The sequence below is a fragment of the Oncorhynchus tshawytscha genome, linkage group LG07 (assembly GCF_018296145.1).
Source record: "Oncorhynchus tshawytscha isolate Ot180627B linkage group LG07, Otsh_v2.0, whole genome shotgun sequence".
In the NCBI taxonomy this organism is placed as follows: domain Eukaryota; kingdom Metazoa; phylum Chordata; class Actinopteri; order Salmoniformes; family Salmonidae; genus Oncorhynchus; species Oncorhynchus tshawytscha.
The window spans coordinates 50,430,759-50,458,647 of record NC_056435.1 but is presented as its reverse complement, the minus strand read 5'-3'; the positions used below and the strand labels follow the sequence as shown (position 1 = coordinate 50,458,647).

Genomic DNA, 27,889 nt, shown 5'->3' with positions numbered 1-27,889 from the left:
CATAGAGAAGCAACACATTTCTACTTGATTTCATCATCTTTCTCTGGATGGAAGAATGCAGTAATCAGCTGGGCATCCCAATGAACTGCATCCTTCCCCTAAAGGACTACGATAAGGAGGGAGATGTAAATGAGAATGTAGATGTGGTGCTGCTGCTGAAACCTATCATCCAAATCACACATTTTGCAAAGGACTATGGGACCTTCAACACCAGGAGAGTTGCACTCTAAATGGAGCTTGATGTGGTGTGCTGTTAACACCAAGTTGTGTCAAACTGCTTTTGAAAGCATTGTGGGCATTTCCAGTTTGCCTTGGATGTATTGCATTTTTTTCTGTACTAAAACTTGTATTTTGATAAGAGAACCAGTTAAATTAGTTAAATGTATTGGTGAATTTTGAATTCTTCAAAGATAATTGATACATTTTGAATTCTTTATAAAGATAACTGATGAAATTAGGTATTATACTGTACAACATTGACTACAGTTTTGTTGAGTCGATCCTGTAGTAGATGACTGACTCTCCAATACAATGTAGAGGAGTCAATAAACTTGGATACATGCAGATATACAGTGGTAAACAGGTGTGAAAAGCTAAAGACAATTTAAAACCCTCTTTTCCAGGACAAAATACCATACCAGTTTAGCTTTATTTATTCACACAACTTTTTTTTAATAAGGCAACACAATATATACAGACAATTATTTATATATGAATACCATATTTCAATTTAAAGTTATTTCGTGACAAACATGTCATTCAGTACCAGCACTAGCCTGAACACAGTCATGGTTCAGCAAGTCATGTAAAAGAGTACCAGATGCTAAAGCCTCTTCAAAAGTCTCATTGTTGGTGTCCATTAGAAACCCCACTTGGTTCAATGTGGAATTTTGTAGAATTCTCTAAGCAGCTACAAGCTTTTGAAAGTGATGTCTCTTACATAACATCCCTTTCCAATTGTGTACTATGAACAATGGGACATCAAATATCAAGACCCAGAACCCTTTTCCAAAGGAAAGACTCAGAACAGAAACACTTTTGTTGAAATAACTTCCAATACAAGACCACTAAATCTTATTAATTTACATACAGCGCAACCAAACTCCAATAGCATATACTGAGCACATTTCTTGTTACTTTCATTAGTTGTGTAAGATACAACAAAAACATATCCGATATTGAACATCTTGATCATTGAGGATTTATGTTAGAGACATTTTGGCAATCTCCTGACCTACTAATGCCAGAGAATATGACGGATGACTTCAGAGTGCTTGCATGGTGAAAGCTCCATTTGTTTAGTGTAAAACATCTCCACATACAGATCGCTATTTGGCAACTGGGACTATACAAAGTAGAATAATTATAGACGAAAAACATGTGACAAGCCTACAAATGGCTTACTGCTTGATCTGAGAACTGTTGCAGAGAACAGACAGTTTGATACCTAGCTTATTAGTCTTTCTCAATAACCACGTCTCTGAAGTCAAATTAGTAGGTTGCTAGAAAGTTAGTGTTCCTTCTCTTCACTGCTGAGACTGAATTCACAATCATTTACAAAAAATATAATTATATTCTGCATAACAAACATCAATAATATAGATTAGTACTGAATTAGAAGATGAAAGGACATGGAGTGACTTGAAAACAACACCGTGGCCCATGAAGTATCAGTTCAAACCACACCTGGGTTCAAATGCATGTGTATTTGATTATTTGCTATTTATATACTTGTGTTTGAGTATTTTCAAATAATGTGGCCTGAATCAACTACTTCTATGGTAAGTCTACTATTTGAGAGTATTTAAGTACTTATTTCAAATACTATTTTCAAATACCTGGGTTAAATGCATGGGAGTGTATTTAAGTCAGTGCATTTGAGATTCGTCAAATACATGCCAATTCATTCCAAGTGTATTTCCAAATAGATTCCAATATTCAATGACTTGTCTTATTAAATAAAAAATATCTGACTATTTACTTCGAAATGTATGTGAAAGTAATTGAGATATTTGGAATAGTATTTGAACACAGGTCTCGTTCAAACAGATCTGGTTCTGTTGTTATGCATGAAGCAATAGTAGGGCTCAGCTGTAACTGTTCAAAACACACAGAGCTTCTTTTCACACATACAGTTGATAAGGCCATGAAATGATGTGTTACAAAACAAAATGTTAAGGTTTGTATCAAGCTCATATCATAATCACGATTTAAATACGATGGTAGACTTATTGGTAGTACCCTGCCTGGATTATTTGTGGGAGGTTGGATTTCAGATCCTTAGACAAGCGACGTTGAGCTCAAGATGTAGTGGTTAGGGGATGTGTGTGGTTTCCTTGTCTTACTATACATAAAGACGCACACTCGCAATTATGCCCACACACACTATAGTCTTTCTCTCACTCATACATATGTAAACACAAACAGGCCTTCCACACACACTTCTCAGCCATAGTTGTAGGTGAAGTTGTAAGTGCTGGGCTCCTTTGGCACGGGGGGAGGGGCTTCAGGTATGGTGATGTTCTCCAGGTCCAGGAGGCGTAGCTTCATCTCCATGGAGATGAGCGTGTCCAGGTCGCTGCGTGTGAGGTCACTGCCCATCTCTCGCCCCAACAATGCACACAGCCCATCAGTCCAGATACAGTACTGCTCCATGCACAAGCAGGCAGGCAGGAACACAGACAAAGCAGACAGCGAGCAAAGGTCAGATAACATACAGTACATTTGCAACACACTCACATATAGTTGAAGTCGTAAATTAACTTCATATGGCTGCAGGGGCAGTATTGAGTAGCTTGGATGAAAAAGGTGCCCATTGTAAACGGCCAGCTCCTCAGTCTCAGTTGCTAATATATGCATATTGTTATTAGTATTGGATAGAAAACCCTATAACGTTTCCAAAACTGTCAAAATATTGTCTGAGTATAACAGAACTGATATTGCATGCGAAACCCTGAGGAAAATCAAAACAGGAAGTGGCTTCTATTTTGAAAACTCCATGTTCCATAGCCTCCCTTTGCTGGATTTAAAGGGATATGAACCAGATTCCTTTTCCTATCGCTTCCTCAAGGTGTCAGTATTCAGACATAGTTTCAGGCTTTTATTTTGAAAAATGAGCCAGAACGATAACATCGCGTCAAGTGGTCACATGAGTTATGCTTGCGCAACAGAATTTGGACAGCCATTGTTTTACCCTCTCCTACTGTAAAAGACATTTGCGGTTGATATATTATCGATTATATATTTTAAAAAGAACCTGAGGATTGATTATAAAAAAACATTTGACATGTTTTTGTGGACATTATGGAAACTATTTGGAATTTTCGTCTGCGTTGTCGTGACCTCTTTCCTGTGGATTTCTGAACATAACGCAACAAACAAAACGGAGGTATTTTGGAAATAAAAATCATCTTTATGGAACAAACGGAACATTTGTTGTGTAACTGGGAGTCTCGTGAGTGAAAACATCCTAAGATCAAAGGTAAACGATTCATTTGATTGCTTTTCTGATTTTCGTGACCGAGCTACCTGATGCTAAGTGTACTTAATGTTTTATCGTGCGATCGATAAACTTACAAATGCTTGGATTGCTTTCTCTGTAAAGCATAATTTCAAAATCTGACACGACAGGTGGATTAACAAAAGGCTAAACTGTGTTTTCCTATATTGCACTTGTGATTTCATGAATATAAATATTTATAGTAATATTTATTGTATGTAGCGCTATGCTATTCAGCGGTTGTTGATGACACTTATCCCGATAGGGGGATTGCAGCCATTACAAGTTAACATACACTTAGGTTGAAGTCATTAAAACTCGCTTTTCAACCACTCACAAATTTCTTGTAAACAAACTACAGTTTTGGGAAGTCAGTTAGGACATCTACTTTGTGCATGACACAAGTAATATTTCCAACAATTGTTTACAGACAAATTATTTCACTTATAATTCACTGCATCACAATTCCAGTGGGTCAGAAGTTTACATACAGTAACAGGCTGACTACACTGCTCTCGCGTCGCGTGCACTGCAAAATAAATGTAGAAATCTGTTATAGAGGTCGACTGATTATGATTTTTCAACGCCAATACCGATTATTGGAGGACCAAAAAAAGCTGATACCGATTAATCAGCCGATTTTAAAAATGTATTTGTGATAATGACAATTACAACAATACTGAATGAACACTTATTTTAACTTCTTCGGGATAGGGGGCAGGATTTTCACTTTTGGATAAATAGCGTGCCCAATTTCAACTTCCTGCTACTCATCCCCAGAATATAATATATGCATATTATTAGTTGATTTGGATAGAACACTCTGACATTTCTAAAACTGTTTGAATCATGTCTGTGAGTATAACAGAACTTATGTAGCAGGCAAAACCCAGAGGACAAACCATTCAGATTTTAGTTTTTCAATTAGTTTTCATTGGGAAACTAGATTTCTAAGAGACTTCCTTGGGGTTCCTACCACTTCCACTGGATGTCACCAGTCTTTAGAAATTGGTTGAGGTTATTCCTTTGTGTAATGAAGAAGTACGGTCATCTTGAATGAGTGTCATTTGAAGTGTACTTTTTGAGAGAGACTCATGGCTTGAAAAGTAGCGTCAGTTTGTTGTCTTCCTGTATTGAACACAGAAAGTCCAGTCTTCAAGTTGATCGATTATTAACGTTTAAAAATACCTAAAGTTGTATTACAAAAGTAGTTTGAAATGTTTTGGCAAAGTTTACAGGTAACTTTTGAGATATTTTGTAGTGACTTTGCGTAAATTGGAAGCTGTGTTGTTCTGGATCAAACACGCCAAATAAATGGACATTTTGGATATATATCGACGGAATTAATCTAACAAAAGGACCATTTGTGATATTATGGAACATATTGGAGTGCCAACAAAAGAAGCTCGTCAAAGGTAAGGCATGATTTATATTTTATTTCTGCCTTTTGTGTTGCGCCTGCAGGGTTGAAATATGCTACTCTTTGTTTATTGTGCTATCATCAGATAATAGCACCTTTTTGAAATCTGACATGTTGGCTGGATTCACAACGAGTGTAGCTTTAATTTGGTATCTTACATGTGTGATTTAATGAAAGTTAGATTTTTATAGTATTATTTTTTTTATTGGCCAAGTGGGACGCGACTGTCCCGCCTATCCCAGAGAGGTTTTAACTTCAATTAAGCCTCAAATAAATAATGAAACATGTTCAATTTGGTTTAAATAATGCAAAAACAAAGTGTTGGAGAAGAAAGTAAAAGTACAATATGTGCCATGTAAGAAAGCTAACGTTTAAGTTCCTTGCTCAGAACATGAGAACATATGAAAGCTGGTGGTTCCTTTTAAACATGAGTCTTCAATATTCCCAGGTAAGAAGTTTTAGGTTGTAGTTATTATAGGACTATTTATCTCTATACCATTTGTATTTCATTAACCTTTGACTATTGGATGTTCTTATAGGCACTTTAGTATTGCCAATGTAACAGTATAGCTTCCGTCCCTCTCCTCGCTCCTCCCTGGGCTCGAACCAGGAACACATGACAACAGCCACCCTCGAAGCAGTGTTACCCATGCAGAGCAAGGGGAACAACCACTCCAAGTCTCAGAGCGAGTGACGTTTGAAACGCTGTTTGCGCGCACCCCACTAACTACCTAGCCATTTCACATGGGTTACACGAGCCTAATCTCGGGAGTTGATAGGCTTGAAGTCATAAACAGCGCAATGCTTAACACACAACGAAGAGCTTCTGGCAAAACACACAAAAGTGCTGTTTGAATGAATGCTTACGAGCCTGCTGCTGCCTACCACCGCTCAGTCAGACTGCTCTATCAAATCAGACTTAATTATAACATAATAAACACACAGAAATACAAGCCTTAGGTCATTAATATGGTCGAATCCAGAAACTATCATCTCGAAAACAAAACGTTTATTCTTTCAGTGAAATACGGAACAGTTCCGTATTTGATCTAAGGGGTGGCATCCATTTGTCTAAATATTCCTGTTACATTGCACAACCTTCAATGTTATGTCATAATTACGTAATAATCTGGAAAATTAGGCAACCCAAACTGTGGCATATACACTGACTCTGTGTGCAATGAACGCAATAGAAGTGACACAATTTCACCTGATTAATATTGCCTGCTAACCTGGATTTCTTTTAGCTAAATATGCAGGTTTAAAAATATATACTTCTGTGTATTGATTTTAAGAAAGGCATTGATGTTTATGCTTAGGTACACATTGGAGCAACGATACGCACAGCATCGATTATATGCAACGCAGGACACACTAGCTAAACTAGTAATATCATCAACCATGTGTAGTTAACTAGTGATTATGATTGATTGTTTTTTATGAGAAGTTTCATGCTAGCTAGCAACTTACCTTGGCTTACTGCATTCGCGTAACAGGCAGTCTCCTCATGGAGTGCAATGAGAGGCAGGTGGTTAGAGCGTTGGACTAGTTAACTGTAAGGTTGCAAGATTGAATCCCCTGAGCTGACAAGGTGAAAATCTGTCGTTCTGCCCCTGAACGAGGCAGTTAAACCACCGTCCCTAGGCCGTCATTGAAAATAAGAATGTGTTAACTGACTTGCCTAGTTACATAAAGATTAAATAAAGGTGTAAAAAAAAAACGGCGAAAAAAACCCTGGCCAAGTCGGTGTCCAAAAATACAGATTTCCCATTGTTATGAAAACCTGAAATCGGCCCTAATTAATCTGCCATTCCGATTAATCTGTCGACCTCTACTATGTTATTCAATTATTGTACCCACACTGCTCGAAAGCGCCATTGCGCGTCTGCGTTGCCAAGGGCTAAAATAGTTATATTTCTGACGCAGATCGCGCTGCAAGTTCTGCCTCCCCATCTGCTCATTGGTTTATAGAAGTAGGTACCCACGTGCCATCTCCTCATTGGTTATACCCACGTGGGTGACTGAAAGACGAATGAGGTCAGTTGCGGTAATACACCTAATTTATGAAAGTTGCCAATCATAATATAATGTCAAGAGAAGAAAAAGCCTGGAAGGAAGAGAGATGACTAGATACGATTTGGTTGACCGTTTTATGTGTGGATTAATTGGCGGAGTAGAGGACCTTGTGCATTTCAGGTAAAATAACAACTCAATGTTTATATCCCAGGACAAATTAGCTAGCAACAGCAAGCTAGCTAAATAGGAAAAATTAGCTAGTAAGTGCAAGCTAACTAGCTAAATTGCCAAAAATGTTTAATGCTTTTCGACCAGTCCCCAAATTAATATAATTGGTTCAGAGTTTGTTTTGATATTTCAACCTGCGTGTCCTGATCATGTTTGGTGTGGGGGGACAAAATACATTTATGCACGATGGCGCACGCGCGCAGCCGGTTTGGCTTCCGTGTAAGTTGACTGTGCTTTTCAACAGCTTGGAAAATTCAGAAGCTTCTGATAGGCTAATTGACATCATTTGAGTCAATTGGAGGTGTACCTGTGGATGTATTTCAAGGCCTACCTTCAAACACAGTGCCTCTTTGCTTGACATCATGGGAAAATCCAAATAAATCCGCCAAGACCTCAGAAAATAAAATTGTAGACCTCCACAAGTCTGGTTCATCCTTGGGATCAATTTCCAAACACTTGAAGGTACAACATTCATCTGTACAAACAATTATACGCAAGTATAAACACCATGGGACCACGCAGCCATAATACCCCTCAGGAAGGAGACGCGTTCTGTCGCCTAGAGATGAACATACTTTGGTGCGAAAAGTGCAAATCAATCCCAGAACAGCAGCAAAGGATCTTGTGAAGATGCTGGAGGAAACAGGTACAAAATTATCTATATCCACAGTACAACAAGTCCTATATCGACATAACCTGAAAGGCCGCTCAGCAAGGAAGAAGAGCCACTGACATTAAAAAAGCCAGACAACGCACATGGGGACAAAGACTTTTTGGAGAAATGTCCTCTGGTCTGATGAAACAAAAATAGAACTGTTTGACCATAATGACCATCATTATGTTTGGAGGAAAAAGGGGGAGGCTTGCAAGCCAAAGAACACCATCCCAACCGTGAAGCACAGGGGTGGCAGCATCATGTTGTGCGGGTGCTTTGCTGCAAGAGAGACTGGTGCACTTCACTAAATAGATGACATCATGAGGCAGGAAAATTATGTGGATATATTGAAGCAACATCTTAAGACATCTGTCAGGAAGTTAAAGCTTGGTCACAAATGGGTCTTCCAAATGGACAATGACCCCAAGCATACTTCCAAAGTTGTGGCAAAATGGCTTAAGGACAACAAAGTCAAGGTATTGGAGTGGCCATCACAAAGTCCTGATCTCAATCCTATAGCACATTTGTGGGCAGAACTTTAAAAGCTTGTGCGAGCAAGGAGGCATACAAACCTGACTCAGTTACACCAGCTCTGTCAGGAGGAATGGGCCAAAATTCACCCAACTTATTGTGGGAAGCTTGTGGAAGGCTACCCGAAACATTTGACCCAAGTTAAACAAACAATTTAACATCTTATGGCTGGGGGAGCTATTTTCACATTCAAATGAAAAGCTTGCCCAGATTAAACTGCCTGCTACAGGTCCAGAAGCTACGATATGCATATTATTAGTAGATTTGGATAGAAAACACTGAAGTTTCTAAACCTGTTTGAATGATGTCTGTGAGTATAACAGAACTCGTATGGCAGGCGAAAACCCGAGAAAAATTCAACCAGGAAGTGGGAAATCTGAGGTTTGTAGTTTCAAGTGATTGCCTATCCAATATACAGTGTCAAATTTGGTCCAATTGCACTTCCTACGGCTTCCACTAGATGTCAACAGTCTTTAGAACCTTGTTTCAGGCTTCTACTGTGGAGGGGGCCGAATAAGAGCTGTTTGAACCAGGGGTCTGGCTGAAAGCCATTAGTTTAGTCACGCGCGGGGCCGTGAGCACGAGCTCTGTTCCTTTTCATTTCTAAAGACAAAGGAATTGTCCGGTTGAAACATGATGTTTTTATCATAAAGCTTCAGTAAAGATTGATTCTATACACCTGTTTACATGTTTCTACGAACTGTAATAGAACTTTTGACTTTTCGTCTGGACTTAGTGCTCACGCATTGTGCATTTGGATTACTGGACTAAACGCATGAACATAAAGGAGGTATTTGGACATATGGACTTTATCGAACAAAACACATTTATTGTGGAACTGGGATTACTGGGAGTGCATTCCGATGAAGATCAAAGGCAAGTGAATATTTATAATGCTATTTCTGACTTTTGTTGACTCCACAACATGGCGGGTATCTGTTTGGTAGCTGAGCGCTGTACTCAGATTATTGCATGGTGTGCTTTTGTCGCAAAGCTTTTTTGAAATCTGACAGCAGTTGCATTAAGGAGAAGTATATCTTTAATTCTATGCATAACACTTGTATCTTTCATCAACGTTTATGGTGAGTATTTCTGTAAATTGATGTGGCTCTCTGCAAAATCACCGGATGTTTTGGAGGCAAAACATTACTGAACATAACGTGCCAATGTAAACTGAGATTTTTGGATATAAATATGAACTTTTTCGAACAAAACATACATGTATTGTGTAACATGAAGACCTAAGAGTGCCATCTGATGAAGATCGTCAAAGGTTAGTGATTCATTTTCTCTGTCTGCTTTTTGTGACTCCTCTCTTCGGCTGGAAAATGGCCATGTTTTTGTGACTAGGAGCTGACCTAACATAGTTGCATGGTATGCTTTCGTCGTAAAGCCTTTTTGAAATCGGACACTGTGGTGGGATTAACAACAAGTTCTTTATCTTTAAAATGGTGTATAATACTTGTATGTTTGAGGAATTTGAATTGAGATTTCTGTTGTTTGAATTTGGCGCCCTGCACTTTCACTGGCTGTTGTCAAATCGATCTCGTTAACGGGATTTCAGCCATAAGAAGTTTAAAGGCAATGCTACCAAATACCAATTGAGTGTATCTAAACTTCTGACCCACTGGGAATGTGATGAAAGAAATAAAAGCTGAAATAAACCACTACTATTATTCTGACATTTCACATTCTGAAAATAAAGTGGTGATCCTAACTGACCTAAATGTCAGGAATTGTGAAAACTGTGTTTAAATATATTTGGGTAGGGTGCATGTAAACTTCCGACTTCGACTGTACATGTCTTCAGAGTTGTATTTATTCTAGGGATAAGACGGGTTGCTTACCTCGTATTTGTTGGGAGCCACGAAGTTGAGATTTTCATCAGGATCGTACAGGATGGAGAAAGCCTGCTCCAACACCTCCTACACACAGAGCAGAGAGCACATTTCATGTCCACAACTCTAATACGAACCGCATGCACAAGGATGACTAGATATTCCATGGATGGACCCTGATGAAAAATAGTGCACTATAAAGGGAACAGGTTGCCATTTGGGACGCAATCCATAACCATTGACATGAATAAGAGAAAGGGCTAGTAGTTAAATACAGTGGGGCAAAAAAGTGTTTAGTTAGCCACCAATTGTGCAAGTTCTCCCACTTAAAGATGAGGCCTATAATTTTCATCATAGGTACACTTCAACTATGACAGACAAAATGAGAAAAAGAAATCCAGAAAATCACATTGTAGGATTTTTTAATGAATTTATTTGCAAATTATGGTGGAAAATAAGTATTTGGTCACCTACAAACAAGCAAGATTTCTGGCAGACCTGTAACTTCTTCTTTAAGAGGCTCCTCTGTCCTCCACTTGTTACCTGTATTAATGGCACCTGTTTGAACTTGTTATCAGTATAAAAGACACCTGTCCACAACCTCAAACAGTAACACTCCACTATGGCCAAGACCAAAGAGCTGTCAAAGGACACCAGAAACAAAATTGTAGACCTGCACCAGACTGGGAAGACAATCTGCAATAGGTAAGCAGCTTGGTTTGAAGAAATCAACTGTGGGAGCAATTATTAGGAAATGGAAGACATACAAGACCACTGATAATCTCCCTCGATCTGGGGCTCCACGCAAGATCTCACCTCGTGGGGTCAAAATGATCACAAGAACGGTGAGCAAAAATCCCAGAACCACACGAGGGGACCTAGTGAATGACCTGCAGAGAGCTGGGACCAAAGTAACAAAGCCTACCATCAGTAACACACTACGCCGCCAGGGACTCAAATCCTGCAGTGCCAGACGTGTACCCCTGCTTAAGCCAGTACATGTCCAGGCCCGACTGAAGTTTGCTAGAGAGCATTTGGATGATCCAGAAGAAGATTGGGAGAATGTCATATGGTCAGATGAAACCAAAATATAACTTTTTGGTAAAAACTCAACTCGTCGTGTTTGGAGGACAAAGAATGCTGAGTTGCATCCAAAGAACACCATACCTACTGTGAAGCATGGGGGTGGAAACATCATGCTTTGGGGGCTGTTTTTCTGCAAAGGGACCAGGACGACTGATCCGTGTAAAGGAAAGAATGAACGGGGCCATGTATCGTGAGATTTTGAGTGATAACCTCCTTCCATCAGCAAGGGCATTGAAGATGAAACGTGGCTGGGTCTTTCAGCATGACAATGATCCCAAACACACCGCTCGGGCAAAAAAGGAGTGGCTTCGTAAGAAGCATTTCAAGGTCCTGGAGTGGCCTAGCCAGTCTCCAGATCTCAACCCCATAGAAAATCTTTGGAGGGAGTTGAAAGTCCGTGTTGCCTAGCAACAGCCCCAAAACAAACATCACTGCTCTAGAGATCTGCATGGAGGAATGGGCCAAAATACCAGCAACAGTGTGTGAAAACCTTGTGAAGACTTACAGAAAACATTTGACCTCTATCATTGCCAACAAAGGGTATGTAACAAAGTATTGAGAAACTTTTGTTATTGACCAAATAGTTATTTTCCACCATAATTTGCAAATAAATTCATTAAAAATCCTACAATGTGATTTTCTGGATTTTTTTTCTCTCATTTTGTCTGTCATAGTTGAAGTGTACCTATGATAAATTACAGGCCTCATATTTTTTTAAGTGGGAGAACTTGTACAATTGGTGGCTGACTAAATACTTTTTTGCCCCACTGTATCAGTCATACTAACAGGCATGCCCTCTGCTGGTAGGCTACAGTACCTTATTTTGTTTCAGTGCACTCTTTTCTTTCATGTGGGGACAGTCCTTCCCCGTCACCACTGACTTGATATCAGACACGGGGACTGCAGGGGAAGATTAGAAAGAGCAGGAAATTAAAAAGAGATGAAACAAGCATGTATCTAGGTCAGTTCCACAGATCTAGGCGTGATGTGGATCAGTCCGTTTTAAGACTTGGTTATTTGCCATCCATATCTGTGCAACATCAGCTCAGAGATAGACTGAGAACAACATGAGGTGTGGCTTTTGCCTAAAAAAAAACTAAAACTGAAGCCTACAACAGACCTCAGAGCTGATGCCTTTGCATGTGATTTTGAGACTTCACCTGATGAGCTTTAAGATAGACAACCTCACTCAAATCTCACTGTAGAGAGTCAGTGGGAGACAGAGGGTTGTAGCCAGAAGACTCACTCTTGTCGGTGAGCAGCTCAAAAGGCACTTCCCCCTGGGGAGACTCGTCTAGATCTCCATAGTGCAGCACCTTGTGGTTCAGAGATAGGCGGCAGAACCAGAACTTCTCTGAGGACAAAACAAAGGACAACGTTAGGAATAAAGACAAAGGTAGTGATCAGTCCTATGAAGTAAATCAACAGTAAGAAAATATTTGTATTAAAACTCCTGGCAAATGTTGACATATTTGTTATTGTGCATGTGTGTGTAAGGTCCTCACCTTGTCTGCGGCGGTTGCCAAGCTTGCGGAAGCAGCTTCCCTCACACAGGCGGTTCAGTCGCTGTTGCTTAATCAGCTCCAGTATCTCTGGCTGGATCCTCTCACGCAGTTCACTGCAACACACACACAGTAGGTCTCATAGTATTGAACAGAAACCAAGACAAGACTGAGGCAAGGCTAAAAAAATAACATGAGGGGTTAAGAAGCCAAACACAGAGGCAGACTAATCTGATTGCCAAAGTCAAAGAGTTAACGTGGATGTGGGACTGACATGATGGGTGGTGACTGAAAGTCGTCCTGGCTCATCCTTTCTGACTGGCGCAGACGCAGGATCTCAGAGTAGCTGAGGCCTCGTAGTTTCCCTTTTAGCTGGTCCAGGGACGAGGGCTTCATAGCCAGAGTCCGGGTGATCTGCTCCCGAACCACCTGCATCACCTGGCCAACCAAGGGTTAGCAACACAATGGATTACCAACCACAGTCAACCACACAGAGCCAATGTCTACATCCACATTTCCACAAATTTCCAGTAGTGTGCACTTTAAAAGCATAGGATCGGTGTAAGCATTGGCTGGAGGGAGTTTCCACATTGTAAAATCCATACGAGAAAGTGTGCAAGTGCACACTTCCGGACAAGGGTGGAGAATTGTGACTCAGCCTATGAGGTTCAGAGATTCTGCGATGGTCAAAGACCTCTAGGTGGTTGAACTCTGACCTTGTTGAAGTCCTCAGCCGTGGCCCTCATCTCCTTCCAGGTCTTGTTGAGCAGTTGGATGCAGACGCAGAAGAACTCCTCCCACGCCCGGTCATGAGTAAAGAACATGGGGTGGTAGTCGTTGCAGCCCTCATTGGCTGGAGAGAGGGAACACACACACAATGGATGCTTATAACGTGGTTGTCATGAACAGAATGAATCAGTTATCCCTCTGATGATACATGTACAATAGAACTCATGAGGTTGGCCATTCTGATTAGCTTGGAAAGCTCCAAACAGATTGAGGCTTGCTTGAATGCCATGTCAGCCGTAAAGCCATCTGTGGTGTGTTGAGTCCATGTATGAGAAGTGGGAGCATTGTACTCACGCAATTCTCCCACTTGAAGTATCTCACACAGCATTCGGGTGAGCTCGATGGCACAGCGTCCGAAGGGACACTCGTGTTTGTCCTCACGGCTGCTGTTCTCTAGAACAATCTGATGTGAGAAACACACACTATGGTCATACTTGGGAAAACTGAATTTCGACCATTTGAAATCTTTAATTACTTTTTCAGTTTTTTTTCTCTCCAGAAAACCTTGTGGTACAGCCTGCGTCTCAAATGGCAAGCTATTCCCTACATAGTGCACTACTTTTGACCAGGACCATGGTCAAAATTAATGCACTATAGGTAAAAAAATAGTGCCCTGAATAGGGTGCCAATTGTGAAGCACACAGACTCACCCTGATGTAGGTGTCCTGGTGCAGCTTGGCCAGGTAGAGCATGTTGTCCAGGGCCAGCATGCCTGGAGGGGTCTGAGTGAAGTCCATGGCAGGGTTCACATGGTTCTGGAGCGACAACCGACATGAGAGTCAATGAAAGACAGACCGTAACTCCTAACAACTCCTCTAGAGAGCAGCAGCTGTACCAACCCAAACAACACCTCTACAGAAGCAAACAATCCCTCTATGACCCCCAAACAGCCACTTTAATATACATCCACACACACTCCAACTCAACACCTCTAGAGAGCTATACAGAAGAAAACAGCCCACTAGCTGGACTCACAGTGAAGCCCAGCATCTTGTAGTCCTTGGTATACATGGCCTTTCTCTTCTCTGTGCCACTAGGGTCATTTTCCCCATCAAACGCAATCCTGCGCAGCTCAAAAATGATGTCCCTCTGGGCCTGGAGATGGATGAGGGCAGAACATAAAAACATAAAATCGGTATGAATAAGGCTAAAAGGGTTCAGCTTAAAGATTCAGGGAATCCAACGAAAGAAAATACCGCTTCTGTTAGTTTCTGGTCATTTTACCTGGTCACTGGGATCCATCTTGGTCATCATCCGTTCTTCCAAAAGGTTAAAGGTAAGCACCTGCAGCACGTACAGCTGGTGTGCCATCTCAGCTTTGATAGGTCGGTTGCCTCGGATAACATGCTGTGAAAGATGACATATTAGGAGTTCTGGATCTGTACTGTTTAGAAAGCATCACGTTATTATGAAGGGCTGTTTAGAAAGCATCACGTTATTATGAAGGGCTGTTTAGAAAGCATCACGTTATTATGAAGGGCTGTTTAGAAAGCATCACGTTATTATGAAGGGCTGTTTAGAAAGCATCACGTTATTATGAAGGGCTGTTTAGAAAGCATCACGTTATTATGAAGGGCTGTTTAGAAAGCATCACGTTATTATGAAGGGCTGTTTATCACGTTATTATGAAGGGCTGTTTAGAAAGCATCACGTTATTATGAAGGGCTGTTTAGAAAGCATCACGTTATTATGAAGGGCTGTTTAGAAAGCATCACGTTATTATGAAGGGCTGTTTAGAAAGCATCACGTTATTATGAAGGGCTGTTTAGAAAGCATCACGTTACTATGAAGGGCTGTTTAGAAAGCATCACGTTATTATGAAGGGCTGTTTAGAAAGCATCACGTTATTATGAAGGGCTGTTTAGAAAGCAGCATGTTACTATGAAGGGCTGTTTAGAAAGCATCATGTTACTATGAAGGGCTGTTTAGAAAGCATCATGTTACTATGAAGGGCTATTTAGAAAGCATCATGTTACTATGAAGGGCTGTTTAGAAAGCATCATGTTACTATGAAGGGCTGTTTGGTTGTGGCTCTGGTTTGTGCCATCCAAGACAAGTACACTCAGGCTTTCCCTGAAACTCACATTGAGGATGATGGATCGTAGGTGTTTCTGTGCCAGGGTGCTCGCCATCTCCTGAGAGGAAGATAGATGGACAAATACAGTGAGACTCAAAAGCGAGGCCTGGTATGGAAATAGTTGGCCAATAAGCTTACTACCAGACAGCAATATCAAAAAGATAATTTGAGAAAAGGCTTACAGCCATTTCACACAACCCTGAAAGGGGTCCATAACTGTTACAATTCTGTTTTTTGGGTGGGGTCACATCATCTGAAACCCTTACAGCAGTGAAACATGTCTAAGTACAGAATGCAGCTGCTACAACTAGGGGGACCCTTTGGATAAGAAAGAGGGGGGGTTGAGGGGATGGAGTGAAGGATTGTGGAATGATGTGTACTCACTGTGAGCCGCTGGTCCAGGGGGTTAGTATGCTCCTCCTTAGGGGGGGGTGGGTTGGGAGGAGGGGTGCAGGTGTGACGGCAATGGAAACAAAGAGTGCACACATCACTAGACACAGCATGGTACAGTACACCTTGGTAGTGAGGAACAGCACATCACAGCACAATATGGCATGGCAATGCACAACGGTATGTGACACAACTAGAGGTCGACCGATTAAATCGAAATGGCCAATTAATTAGGGCCGATTTCAAGTTTTCATAACAATCAGTAAATCGTCATTTTTGGTCACCGATCATGTCCGATTACATTGCACTCCACGAGGAGACTGCGTGGCAGGCTGACTCCCTGTTATGTGAGTGCAGCAAGGAGCCAAAGTAAGGTGCTAGCTAGCATTAAACGTATCTTATAAAAAACTATCTTAACATAAATCACTAGTTTACTACACATGGTTGATGATATTACTAGTTTATCTAGCTTGTCCTGCGTTGTATATAATCAATGCGATGCCTGTTAATTTATCATTGAATCATAGCCTACTTCGCCAAACGGGTGTTTTAACAAGCACATTTGCGAAAAAAGCACTGTCGTTGCACCAATGTGTACCTAACCATAAACATCAACACCTTTCTTAAAATCAATACACAAGTATATATTTTTAAACCTGCATATTTAGTTAATATTGCCTGCTAACATTAATTTCTATTAACAAGGGAAATTGTGTCACTTCTCTTGAATTCTGTGCAACAGTCAGGCTATATGCAGCAGTTTGGGCCGCCTGGCTCGTTGAACTGTATGAAGACTTTGTTCCTAACAAAGACAGCCAACTTCGCCAAACGGGGGATGATTTAACAAAAGCGCATTTGCGAAAAAAGCACTGTCGTTGCACCAATGTGTACCTAACCATAAACATCAACACCTTTCTTAAAATCAATACACAAGTATAGATTTTTAAACCTGCATATTTAGTTAATATTGCCTGCTAACATTAATTTCTATTAACAAGGGAAATTGTGTCACTTCTCTTGAATTCTGTGCAACAGTCAGGCTATATGCAGCAGTTTGGGCCGCCTGGCTCATTGAACTGTATGAAGACTATTTGTTCCTAACAAAGACAGCCAACTTCGCCAAACGGGGGATGATTTAACAAAAGTGCATTTGCGAAAAAAGCACAATCGTTGCACAGATGTACCTAACCATAAACATCAATGCCTTTCTTAAAATCAATACACAGAAGTATATATTTTTTTAAACCTGCATATTTAGTTAAAACTTCTTCAGGGTACCCCCCCCCCTCTTCTCAATTTCCACCCAAAGACATACCCTAATCTAACTGCCTGTAGCTCAGGCCCAGAGGCAAGGATATGCATATTATTGATATCATTTGAAAGGAAACACTCTGAATTTTGTGGAAATGTGAATTGAATGTAGAAGAATATAACACAATAGATCTGGTAGAATAAACTACAAGGAAATAAATATAAGTTCTGTTTTTTATTGTTGCTGCATCATCTTTCAAATGGCCAAGAACAGCCAAACATACAGATAGGATGCTGTGGATGGTTTGAATGAAGAACATAAGATGGAAACAATAGCTGAGCAAAGTTTTAGACAGATAACTTCAAAAATGAGCGACCTACATGGCATTGAGTATGAAGTCACCCAGGTGTCCCACACAAATGTACCCAAGTGGCCGAATTGGTACAGTGATACATTTTGAAGGAAAGAACTATATACAAAATACATAAATGCTATTCTAACACACACCCCAAAAATGTGTGTGTGTGTACATATATGAAAAAAAAATACAAAAAAATAACAAGCTTAACTATTTACACATTTTCTATTTACAATATTGTGAAGACCCTCAGTCCTCTACACAATATTGTGCTGCTGGTGCCATGGCCTATAGCCGTCTCTTTCTGCTGTAAATCAGAGGCTTACTGAACAGGTGGTGCAGGTGATGGGGCATTTCCTGTGACAAAGGGCACAACGACGTCTCCCTACTGTGCCCTTTTTGCCCTGAGGCACATTCATGCCTGCAGAGATGAATCTGGGCAGGTGAACACCACTGGTTGGAGCAGAAGGTGCTGCAGTGGACTTGCTGTAGATAGCATGCTCCTGGATGAGCAGCTCCCTGAAGGCTAGCTGTGAGATAGGGGGCTGTCCAGACTTGTATACCTAGACTTTGAATGACCTGATTTATTCGCCATAATTTAAATATATAAACTTGTTGAAAATGCTATTGAATATGTACTGCTATGCGTTACACTCGTGGCTCCGTCAAGTAGGATTTGCAATGGCGAATGAACCTCTTTTACGCCAGAGTTTACGACAAAGGCTGGTCTTCGAACGTATAACCATTACATATTGCCGTTTACCTCAGCTCATTGGCTATCTTCCAAGCTAGATTGCAAGATGACAGTGGTCATTGGGCTAAAATACAGTCAATCAACCATAGCCCGGTCCTACCATTGGTGCGCAATGAGGTCATTGATTGGTGTCTTCAAATCGGTTTGTTTCGGTCAATACGACCCGGGAAAAGAACCATCATGTATGGTTGTGTTAGTAACAACCAGAGGATTGCAATGAAACCAACCATGACTGGATAAACGTTTGTTTAGTGTGTGTACTTACCACGAACGCTTCGTCCAAAGTTGAATGAGACGGAAATCACGACGCAACAGGTTAACAAATGTTTCGTGTTAGGCTATAAAAATGGATTTTATCAAACAAAACGAACATTCACTGTGTAGTTAGGACACTTGGCATTTCCACCAGAAGAAGATCTTCAATGGTAAGTGATTTTATTGTTATTTCTGACTTTCGTGACGCTAATGCTTGGTTGGAAAATGCTAGTGATACTTGTGTGTGTGGGGCGCCGTCCTCAGAAAATCGCATGTTTGCTTTTGCAGTAAACCCTTTTGAAATCTGACACAGCAGCTGGATTAATAAGACGTTCATCTTTTAAATGATGTAAGATACATGTATTTACAACAATGTTTAATACAACGAATGATGTATTTAAAATGTTAGCTCTCTGCAGTTTCACCGGATGTTGGCCTGGTGGGACGTTCATTCAAACAGCACTTTCGTGTGTTTGCCAGCAGCTCTTCCCTGTGCTTCAAGCATTGAGCTGTTTATGACTTATCAACCTATCAACTCCCGAGATTAGACTGGTGTAACTGATGTGAAATGGCTAGCTAGTTAAAGGGGTGCGCGCTAATAGCGTTTCAATCGGTGACGTAACTCGCTCTGAGACCTTGAAGAAGTTGTTCCCCTTGCCCTGCAAGGTCCGCGGCTTTTGTGGAGCGATGGATAATGATGCTTCGAGGGTGGCTGTTGTCGATGTGTCCTGGTTCAAGCCCAGGTAGGGGGGAGGAGAGGGACGGAAGCTATACTGTTACACTGGCAATACTAAAGTGCCTATAAGAACATCCAATAGTAGGTATATGAGGTATATGAAATATGAGGTATAAAGGTATATGAAATACAAATAGTATAGAGAGAAATAGTCCTATAATTTCTATATAATAACTACAACCTAAAACCTCTTACCTGGAAATATTGAAGACTCATGTTGACCATGTTAACCAAGCTGGAACCACCAGCTTTCATATGTTCTCATGTTCTGAGCAAGGAGCTTAAACGATAGCTTTTTTACATGGCACATATTGCACTTTTACTTTTGTTTTTGCATTATTTAAACCAAATTGAACATGTTTCATTATTTATTTGAGGCTAAATTGATTTTATTGATGTATTATATTAAGTTAAAATAAAAGTGTTCATTCAGTATTGTTATAATTGTCATTATTACAAATAGATACATTTAAAAAAATATATAAAAAAATAGAAAATAAAAAAATAAAATCTGCCTTTTTTGGTCCTCCAATAATCGGTATCAGCGTTGGAAAATCATAGTAGGTCGACCTCTAGACACAACAGCGTAGTATGGCACAGCACTGAATGAGATGTACAACAATGCAGTGTTGTGTGGCAATGCATGCACAGCAGAGCACAGTACAGCATAGCATGGAATCTAGAGCCGAAGGACAGCTCAGACTGACCTGCTCCTCTGGTTGTATGAATAGTATGCATGTAGGTTGGATGTCAAATTTAATCTTTGCACTTCAAAATATGATATCTGCACTTTATTACTTTTGTCAAATAAATATTTTACACTGAACAAAAATAAAAACGCAACAATTTCAAAGATTGTACTGACTTACAGTTCATGTAAGGAAATCAGTCAGTTGAAATAAATGTATTAGGCCCTAATCTATGGATTTCATGACTGGGAATACAGATATGCATCTGTTGGTCACAGATACCTTTGGCCATGTAGTGTATGTGGACACCTGATCGTCAAACTTCTCTTCCCAAAATAATGGCTATTAATATGGAGTGAGTTCCTTCCTTGCTGTTACAACAGCCTACACTCTTCTGGGAAGGCTTTCAACTAGATGTTGGAACATTGCTGTAGGGACTTGCTTCCATTCAGCCACAAGAGCATTCGTGAGGTCGGGCTGTGATGTTGGGCGATTAGTTCTGGCTCGCAGTCGGTGTTCCAATTCATCCCAAAGGTCTTTGATAGGGTTAAGGTCAGGGCTCTATGCAGGCCAGTCAAATTATTCCACACAGATCGACAAACCATTTCTGTATGGACCTCGCTTTGTGCATGAGGGCATAGTCATGCTGAAACAGGAAAGTGCCTTCCCCAATCTGTTGCCACAAAGTTGGAAGAACAGAATCGTGTGGAATGTCATTGAACGCTGTAGCGTTAAGATTTTCCTTGACTGGAACTAAGGGGCCTAGCCCGAATCATAAAAAACAGCCCCAGACCATTAATCCTCCTCGACCAAACATTACAGTTGGCACTATGCATTGGGGCAGGTAGCGTTTTCCTGGCATCCGCCAAACCCAGATGCGTCAGATGGTGAAGCCCGATTCAATACTCCAGAAAATGCACCTCCACTGCTCCAGAGTCCAATAGCGGTGAGATTTACACCACTCCAGGCGAAGCTTGGCTTTACGCATGGTGATCTAAGGTTTGTGTGTGGCTGCTCGGCCATGAAAACCCATTTCATGAAGCTTCCGACAAACAGTTCTTGTGCTGACGTTGCTTCCAGAGGCAGTTTGGAACTCCCGCTTAAGCACTCGTTGATCCCGTTCTGTGAGCTTGTCTGGCCTACAACTTCGTGGCTGAGCCGTTGTTGCTCCTAGATGTTCAGCATCATTATGCTGAAACATGAGGTGATGGCGGTGGATGAATGGCATGAGAATGGGTCTCAGGATCTCGTCACGGTATCTCTGTGCATTCAAATTGCCATTGATAAAAAGTAATTGTGTTCGTTGTCCATAGTTTATGCCTGCCTATGCCATAACCCAAACGCCACCATGGGGCGTGCCAGTGACCATGGAGCATGCCAGTGGCCATCGAAGGTTAGCATTTGCCAAGATCCTGGTGAGGACGACGAGTAAGCAGATGAGCTTCCCTGAGACGGTTTCTGACTGTTTATGCAGAAATTCTTTGGTCATGCAAACCCACAGTTTCATCAGCTGTCCAAGTGGCTAGTCTCAGACCATTCTGCAGGTGAGGAAGCCAGATGTGGAGGTCCTGGGCTGGCGTAGTTACACATGGTCTACGGTTGTGAGGCTGGTTGGACGTTCTGCCAAATTCTCCAAAAAGATGTTGGAAGCAGCTTATGATAGAGAAATTAAAATTACATTCTCTGGCAACTGCTCTGGTGAGCATTCCTGCAGTCAGCATGCCAATTGCACACTCCTCAAAACTTGAGACATCTGTGACATTGTGTTGTGACTAAACTGCACATTTTAGAGTAGCCTTTTATTGCCCCAGCACAAGGTGCATCTGTGTAATGATTATGCTGTTTAATCATCTTCTTGATATACCACAACTGTCAGGTGGATTGATTATTTTGGCAAAGGAGAAATGCTCACTAACAGGGACCAACATTTTACATATTATATTTACATTTTTGTTCAGTGTATTTCGATAAAGTTCTGAGTCTGACAATAATTAATTTTTTTAAATTTGGAAATCACAGTGTGACATCAAATTTAAAATAGCTTGCCTCTTAAATTGCATGATGTCAAATTTGGAAATCAAAATGTTTTATCTTTTTCCCATGCATCTACCAGACAGGATGTAGGAGAAGAAAGTATTGCGTGGGTGACTTCCTACATGATGTCATAGTACACAAACTCTTGTATCCACATCTGTCTCACACATACTGCCTGTCGGTCTGGCAGTTTTACTCTGTTTCTCAGAGTAGAGTGGTTTCTTGACAGTTTACTTTATGATGTATAACATTTAACATTTTAGTGATTTAGCAGACGCTCTTATCTATAGCGACTTACTGTTAAGATCTTAAAATAGCTAGGTGGGGGGTGCTGTAGGATTATTTAAGATACTCCTCAAAGAGCTAGGGGTTTCAGATGTTTTTGGAAGATGGCAGGGACTTGGTTGTCCTAGCTTCAGGGGGAAGCTGGTTCCAACATTGGGGTGCCAAGACAGAGAAGAGCTTGGACTGGGCTGAGTGGGAGCTGCCCTCCCATAGAGGTGGGAGGGCCAAGAGACCAGAGGTGGCAGAACACCACCTTTCATATTGTGTGTGCACATTTCAAGGTAAAGACTTTCTTCAATAAGCAAAATAGATGGACTGACTAAGGTGAAAATAGGTGGAATAACTAAGCATAGAGAGCTGAGCACAGAATGACCAGAGGTCATTAAACTTGGTGACAGTGGGGTTGGCCTATATGACATGGGTTATTTATTACTGACCATGATATGTGTGAGTGACCATGAAGTGTGATGTAACAGTGAGATATGTATTACATTACCCTTGATGTGTGTCTTGTCTTGTCTAACCTTTATAGGTGGTATTCATGTATGAGTGATCGTAGTTAAGTATAAATATTTTGTAAGAGGACCCTTCCGGTGTGCTGGTGAGCAGGTACTGTACTGACCTGCCGCCTGTCCTCCGGTGCCTTGAGGAAGAGGGCGTTGATGAGTGCGATGGCGTATGTCTGGATCTCCTGATTGGACCTAAAAGTCACATCAGACACAGCAACACCAGTTAGAAGCATCTGGTTCTAGGAATTCTCACATGGGCACAAAAACATTAAGTTGCCACTGGTTAAGTGTATAAGTACAGTACTCAGTATTAGTCTGGGGTTCTACACTTCTAAGCTTAGTCATAATTACAAGGAGGCAGAGCAAGGCAAGGCTTGTCATCTACGCTCTATTGCACTGACGTTAGTTAGTTACGCCACTACATTTCTACATACTAACTCAGGCTACATCCCCCACACAGCTGTATGTGGGAGGCCCCAGTGCGTGTGTGTGTGCTCACACTTGCAGGTGCCCGATGAGCTGTCCAACGGTGATCTCCTGCGCCACCCGGTGGTAGAGGCTGTGGCTGTTGAGGACCATGCTTTCCAGGATGGCTAATGAGCGCTGCAGGATGGATACGTCTACCATCGGCTGGTTCACGTAGCTCGCAATCTGACCAGACAGGAGGGGGAAATACTCCATTAAAATGGACACCTAATTCTAGAGGCTTGTTGATTACAGCTAGGTTTATGAGGTAGTTTTGAAAGCTGATTTACTAAGGTTTGAGATTAAGACTACATACCCCAACCAGAAACCATGGATTACAGACAGCATCCGCACTGAGCTAAAGGCTAGAGCTGCCGCGTTCAAGGAATGGGATTCTAACCCGGAAGCTTATAAGAAATCCCGCTATGCCCTCCGACAAACCATCAAACAGGCAAAGCGTCAATACAGGACTAAGATCGAGTCGTACTACACCGGCTCTGATGCTCGTCGGATGTGGCAGGGCCTGCAAACCATTACAGACTACAAAAGGGAAGCACAGCCGAGAGCTGCCCAGTGACACGAGCCTACCGGACAAACTCAACTACTTCTATGCTCGCTTCGAAGCAAATAACACTGAAACATGCATGAGAGCACCAGATGTACCGAAAGACTGTGTGATCACGCTCTCCGCAGCTGATGTGAGTAAGACCTTTAGACAGGTCAACATTCACAAGGCTGCAGGGCCAGACGGATTACCAGGACGTGTACTGCGAGCATGCGCTGACCAACTAGCAAGTGTCTTCACTGACATTTTCAACCTCTCCCTGTCCGAGTCTGTAATACCAACATGTATTAAGATTTTGCTCAAGGACACTAAGGTAACCTGCCTAAATGACTACTGACGTCTGTAGCCATGAAGTGCTTTGAAAGGCTGGTCATGGCTCACATCAACACCATCATCCCAGAAACCCTAGACCCACTCCAATTTGCATACCTCCCCAACAGATCCACAGATGACGCAGTCTCTATTGCACTCCACACTGACCTTTCCCACCTGGACAAAAGGAACACCTATGTGAGAATGCTGTTCATTGACTCCAGCTCAGCGTTCAACCCCATAGTGTCCTCAAAGCTCATCAATAAGCTAAGGACCCTGGGACTAAACACCTACCTCTGCAACTGGATCCTGGAATTCCTGACTGGCCGCCCCCAGGTTGTAAGAGTAGGTAACAACACATCCGCCACGCTGATCCACAACACAGGGGCTCCTCAGGGGTGCGTGCTCAGTCCCCTCCTGTACTCCCTGTTCGCTCATGACTGTATGGCCAGGCACGACTCCAACACCATCATTAAAATTGCCGATAATACAACACTGGTAGGCCTGATCACCAACAACGACGAGACAGCCTATAGGAAGGAGGTCAGAGACCTGGTCAGGTGGCGCCAGGACAACAACCTCTCCCTCAACGTGATCAAGATAAAGGAGTTGATTGTGGACTACAGGAAAAAGAGGACAGAGCACGCCCCCATTCTCATTGACGGGGCTGCAGTGGAGCAGGTTGAGAGCTTCAAGTTCCTTGGTGTCCACATCACCAACAAACTAACATGGTCCAAGCACACCATGACAGTCGTGAAGCGGGCACATCAAAACCTATTCCCCCTCAGGAGACTGAAAAGGTTTGGCATGGGTCCTTAGATCCTCAAAAGGTTCTAAAGCTGCACCATCGAGAGCATCCTGACTAGTTGCATCCCTGCCTGGTATGGCAACTGCTCGGCCTCTGACCGCAAGGCACTACAGAGGGTTGTGCGTATGGCCCAGTACATCACTGGGGCCAAGCTTCCTGCCATCCAAGACCTCTATACCAGGCGGTGTCAGAGGAAGGCCCTACAAATTGTCAAAGACTCCAGCCACCCTAGTCATAGACTGTTCTCACTGCAAGCGGTACCGGAGCACCAAGTCTTGGTCCAAGAGGCTTCTAAACAGCTTCTACCCCCAAGCCATAGGACTCCTGAACATCTAGTCAAATGGCTACCCAGACTATTCACATTGCCTGCCTGCCCGCCCCACCACTGCCACTTTCTGTTGTAATCTATGCATAGTAACTTTAACTCTACCTACATGTACATACTACATCAACTAACCGGTGCCCCCGCACATTGACTCTGTACCGGCACCCCCCTGAATATACAGTGGGGAGAGAGGCCTGTAATTGTCATCATAGGTACACTTCAACTATGACAGACAAAATTAGGGAAAAAAATCCAGAAAATCACATTGTAGTAAATAAGTATTTGGTCAATAACAAAAGTTTCTCAATACTTTATATACCCTTTGTTGGCAATGACAGAGGTCAAACATTTTCTGTAAGTCTTCACAAGGTTTTCACATACTGTTGCTGGTATTTTGGCCCATTCCTCCATGCAGATCTCCTCTAGAGCAGTGATGTTTTGGGGCTGTTGCTGGGCAACACGGACTTTCAACTCCCTCCAAAGATGTTCTATGGGGTTGAGATCTGGAGACTGGCTAGGCCACTCCAGGACCTTGAAATGCTTCTTACGAAGCCACTCCTTCGTTGCCCGGGCGGTGTGCTTGGGATCATTGTCATGCTGAAAGACCCAGCCACGTTTCATCTTCAATGCCCTTGCTGATGGAAGGAGGTTATCACTCAAAATCTCACGATACATGGCCCCATTCATTCTTTCCTTTACACGGATCAGTCGTCCTGGTCCCTTTGCAGAAAAACAGCCCCAAAGCATGATGTTTCCACCCCCATGCTTCACAGTAGGTATGGTGTTCTTTGGATGCAACTCAGCATTCTTTGTCCTCCAAACATGACAAGTTGAGTTTTTACCAAAAAGTTCTATTTTGGTTTCATCTGACCATATGACATTCTCCCAATCTTCTTCTGGATCATCCAAATGCTCTCTAGCAAACTTCAGTCGGGCCTGGACATGTACTGGCTTAAGCAGGGGTACACGTCTGGCACTGCAGGATTTGAGTCCCTGGCGGCGTAGTGTGTTACTGATGGTAGGCTTTGTTACTTTGGTCCCAGCTCTCTGCAGGTCATTCACTAGGTCCCCTCGTGTGGTTCTGGGATTTTTGCTCACCGTTCTTGTGATCATTTTGACCCCACGAAGTGAGATCTTGCGTGGAGCCCCAGATCGAGGGAGATTATCAGTGGTCTTGTATGTCTTCCATTTCCTAATAATTGCTCCCACAGTTGATTTCTTCAAACCAAGCTGCTTACCTATTGCAGATTCAGTCTTCCCAGCCTGGTGCAGGTCTACAATTTTGTTTCTGGTGTCCTTTGACAGCTCTTTGGTCTTGGCCATAGTGGAGTGTTACTGTTTGAGGTTGTGGACAGGTGTCTTTTATACTGATAACAAGTTCAAACAGGTGCCATTAATACAGGTAACAAGTGGAGGACAGAGGAGCCTCTTAAAGAAGAAGTTACAGGTCTGTGAGAGCCAGAAATCTTGCTTGTTTGTAGGTGACCAAATACTTATTTTCCACCATAATTTGCAAATAAATTATTTTTTTTTTAATCATACAATGTGATTTTCTGGATTTTTTCCCCCATTTTGTCTGTCGTAGTTTAAGTGTACCTATGATGAAAATTATAGGCCTCATCTTTTCTAAGTGGGAGAACTTGCACAATTGGTGGCTGACTAAATACTTTTTTGCCCCACTGTGTGTATATATATATTTTTACTGCTCCCCTTTAATTACTTGTTACTTTGATCTCTTATTCTTATCCATATTTTTTGAAACTGCACTGTCGGTTAGGTGCTCGTAAGTAAGCATTTCACTGTAAGGTCTACACCTGTTGTATTTGGCACATGTGACTAATACATTTTGATTTGAAACATGTCTGTCAAATGACATACAGTTGGCAAAAAAACTATCCATACATACTAACCCTAACCCTTGTACAGTGCTTGTTGTTGTGCAGCACATCATAGGACTTCATCAGGGAGAAAACCATTCACAGAAGATACAGCTGAAAGAGCTCCAAATAACATGGGGGGGTTGCTAGGTAACAGCAACCAACTCAGTTCTGGCAGCCAATGAGGGGTTGAATGTCAAGTAATTAAAGAAAAGAGAGAAAAAATAAATAAGGGGAGGACTTTGAAATAGGCCTCAAACTACTGAAACTACCAAAACTAATCTACAGAAGAAAGTTCCACATAAGTTTCATCAAACTAGAAATACATTACACATTTTTTCCATTGCAGACAGTGTAGGAATCTAACAGCTGGGCTTCCTTATATGCCAAGTTTTACGAAGAGTGTTGTGTTTTGTGGAAGTAAGGAGGCGAGTTCTAACCTGTTTGATGAAGGACAGAGAGATAAGGTCCCAGGACACAATGCCATGGTCCATCAGCTCCAGGAAGGCTGTGAGAGTGAAGGCCAGCATCTCCCCAAAGCTGAGGAGAGAGCAGACTAGAGTCAGAGGACAACACTCTATATACACACTGAGTAAAAAATTGTTTTTTAAAATATGGCCATATTCACCAACAA

General features: G+C 41.8%; 1 protein-coding gene across 6 annotated transcripts in view; it reads right to left on the bottom strand.

The window, feature by feature from the left end:
• Nucleotides 1–630: 630 nt before the first annotated feature.
• LOC112254760 (engulfment and cell motility protein 2) overlaps nt 631–27,889 on the bottom strand; it is a 40,194-nt gene continuing 12,935 nt past the window's right edge. For 3 of the 6 annotated variants that reach the window (XM_042324580.1, XM_042324581.1, XM_042324584.1), the window contains 16 exons: nt 27,696–27,795; nt 23,403–23,554; nt 23,017–23,095; nt 16,026–16,061; nt 15,649–15,699; nt 14,789–14,911; nt 14,540–14,659; nt 14,215–14,319; nt 13,859–13,967; nt 13,492–13,628; nt 13,050–13,213; nt 12,779–12,891; nt 12,520–12,627; nt 12,091–12,173; nt 10,197–10,274; nt 631–2,646 (listed from right to left, as the gene is read on the bottom strand). In XM_042324580.1, coding sequence (XP_042180514.1) covers nt 2,446–2,646; nt 10,197–10,274; nt 12,091–12,173; nt 12,520–12,627; nt 12,779–12,891; nt 13,050–13,213; nt 13,492–13,628; nt 13,859–13,967; nt 14,215–14,319; nt 14,540–14,659; nt 14,789–14,911; nt 15,649–15,699; nt 16,026–16,061; nt 23,017–23,095; nt 23,403–23,554; nt 27,696–27,795 — 1,759 coding nt within the window. In that variant the 3' untranslated portion in view covers nt 631–2,445. The remainder of the gene's footprint in view (nt 2,647–10,196; nt 10,275–12,090; nt 12,174–12,519; nt 12,628–12,778; nt 12,892–13,049; nt 13,214–13,491; nt 13,629–13,858; nt 13,968–14,214; nt 14,320–14,539; nt 14,660–14,788; nt 14,912–15,648; nt 15,700–16,025; nt 16,062–23,016; nt 23,096–23,402; nt 23,555–27,695; nt 27,796–27,889) is intronic. The other 3 variants (XM_042324582.1, XM_024427585.2, XM_042324583.1) reach the window with 3 other exon arrangements.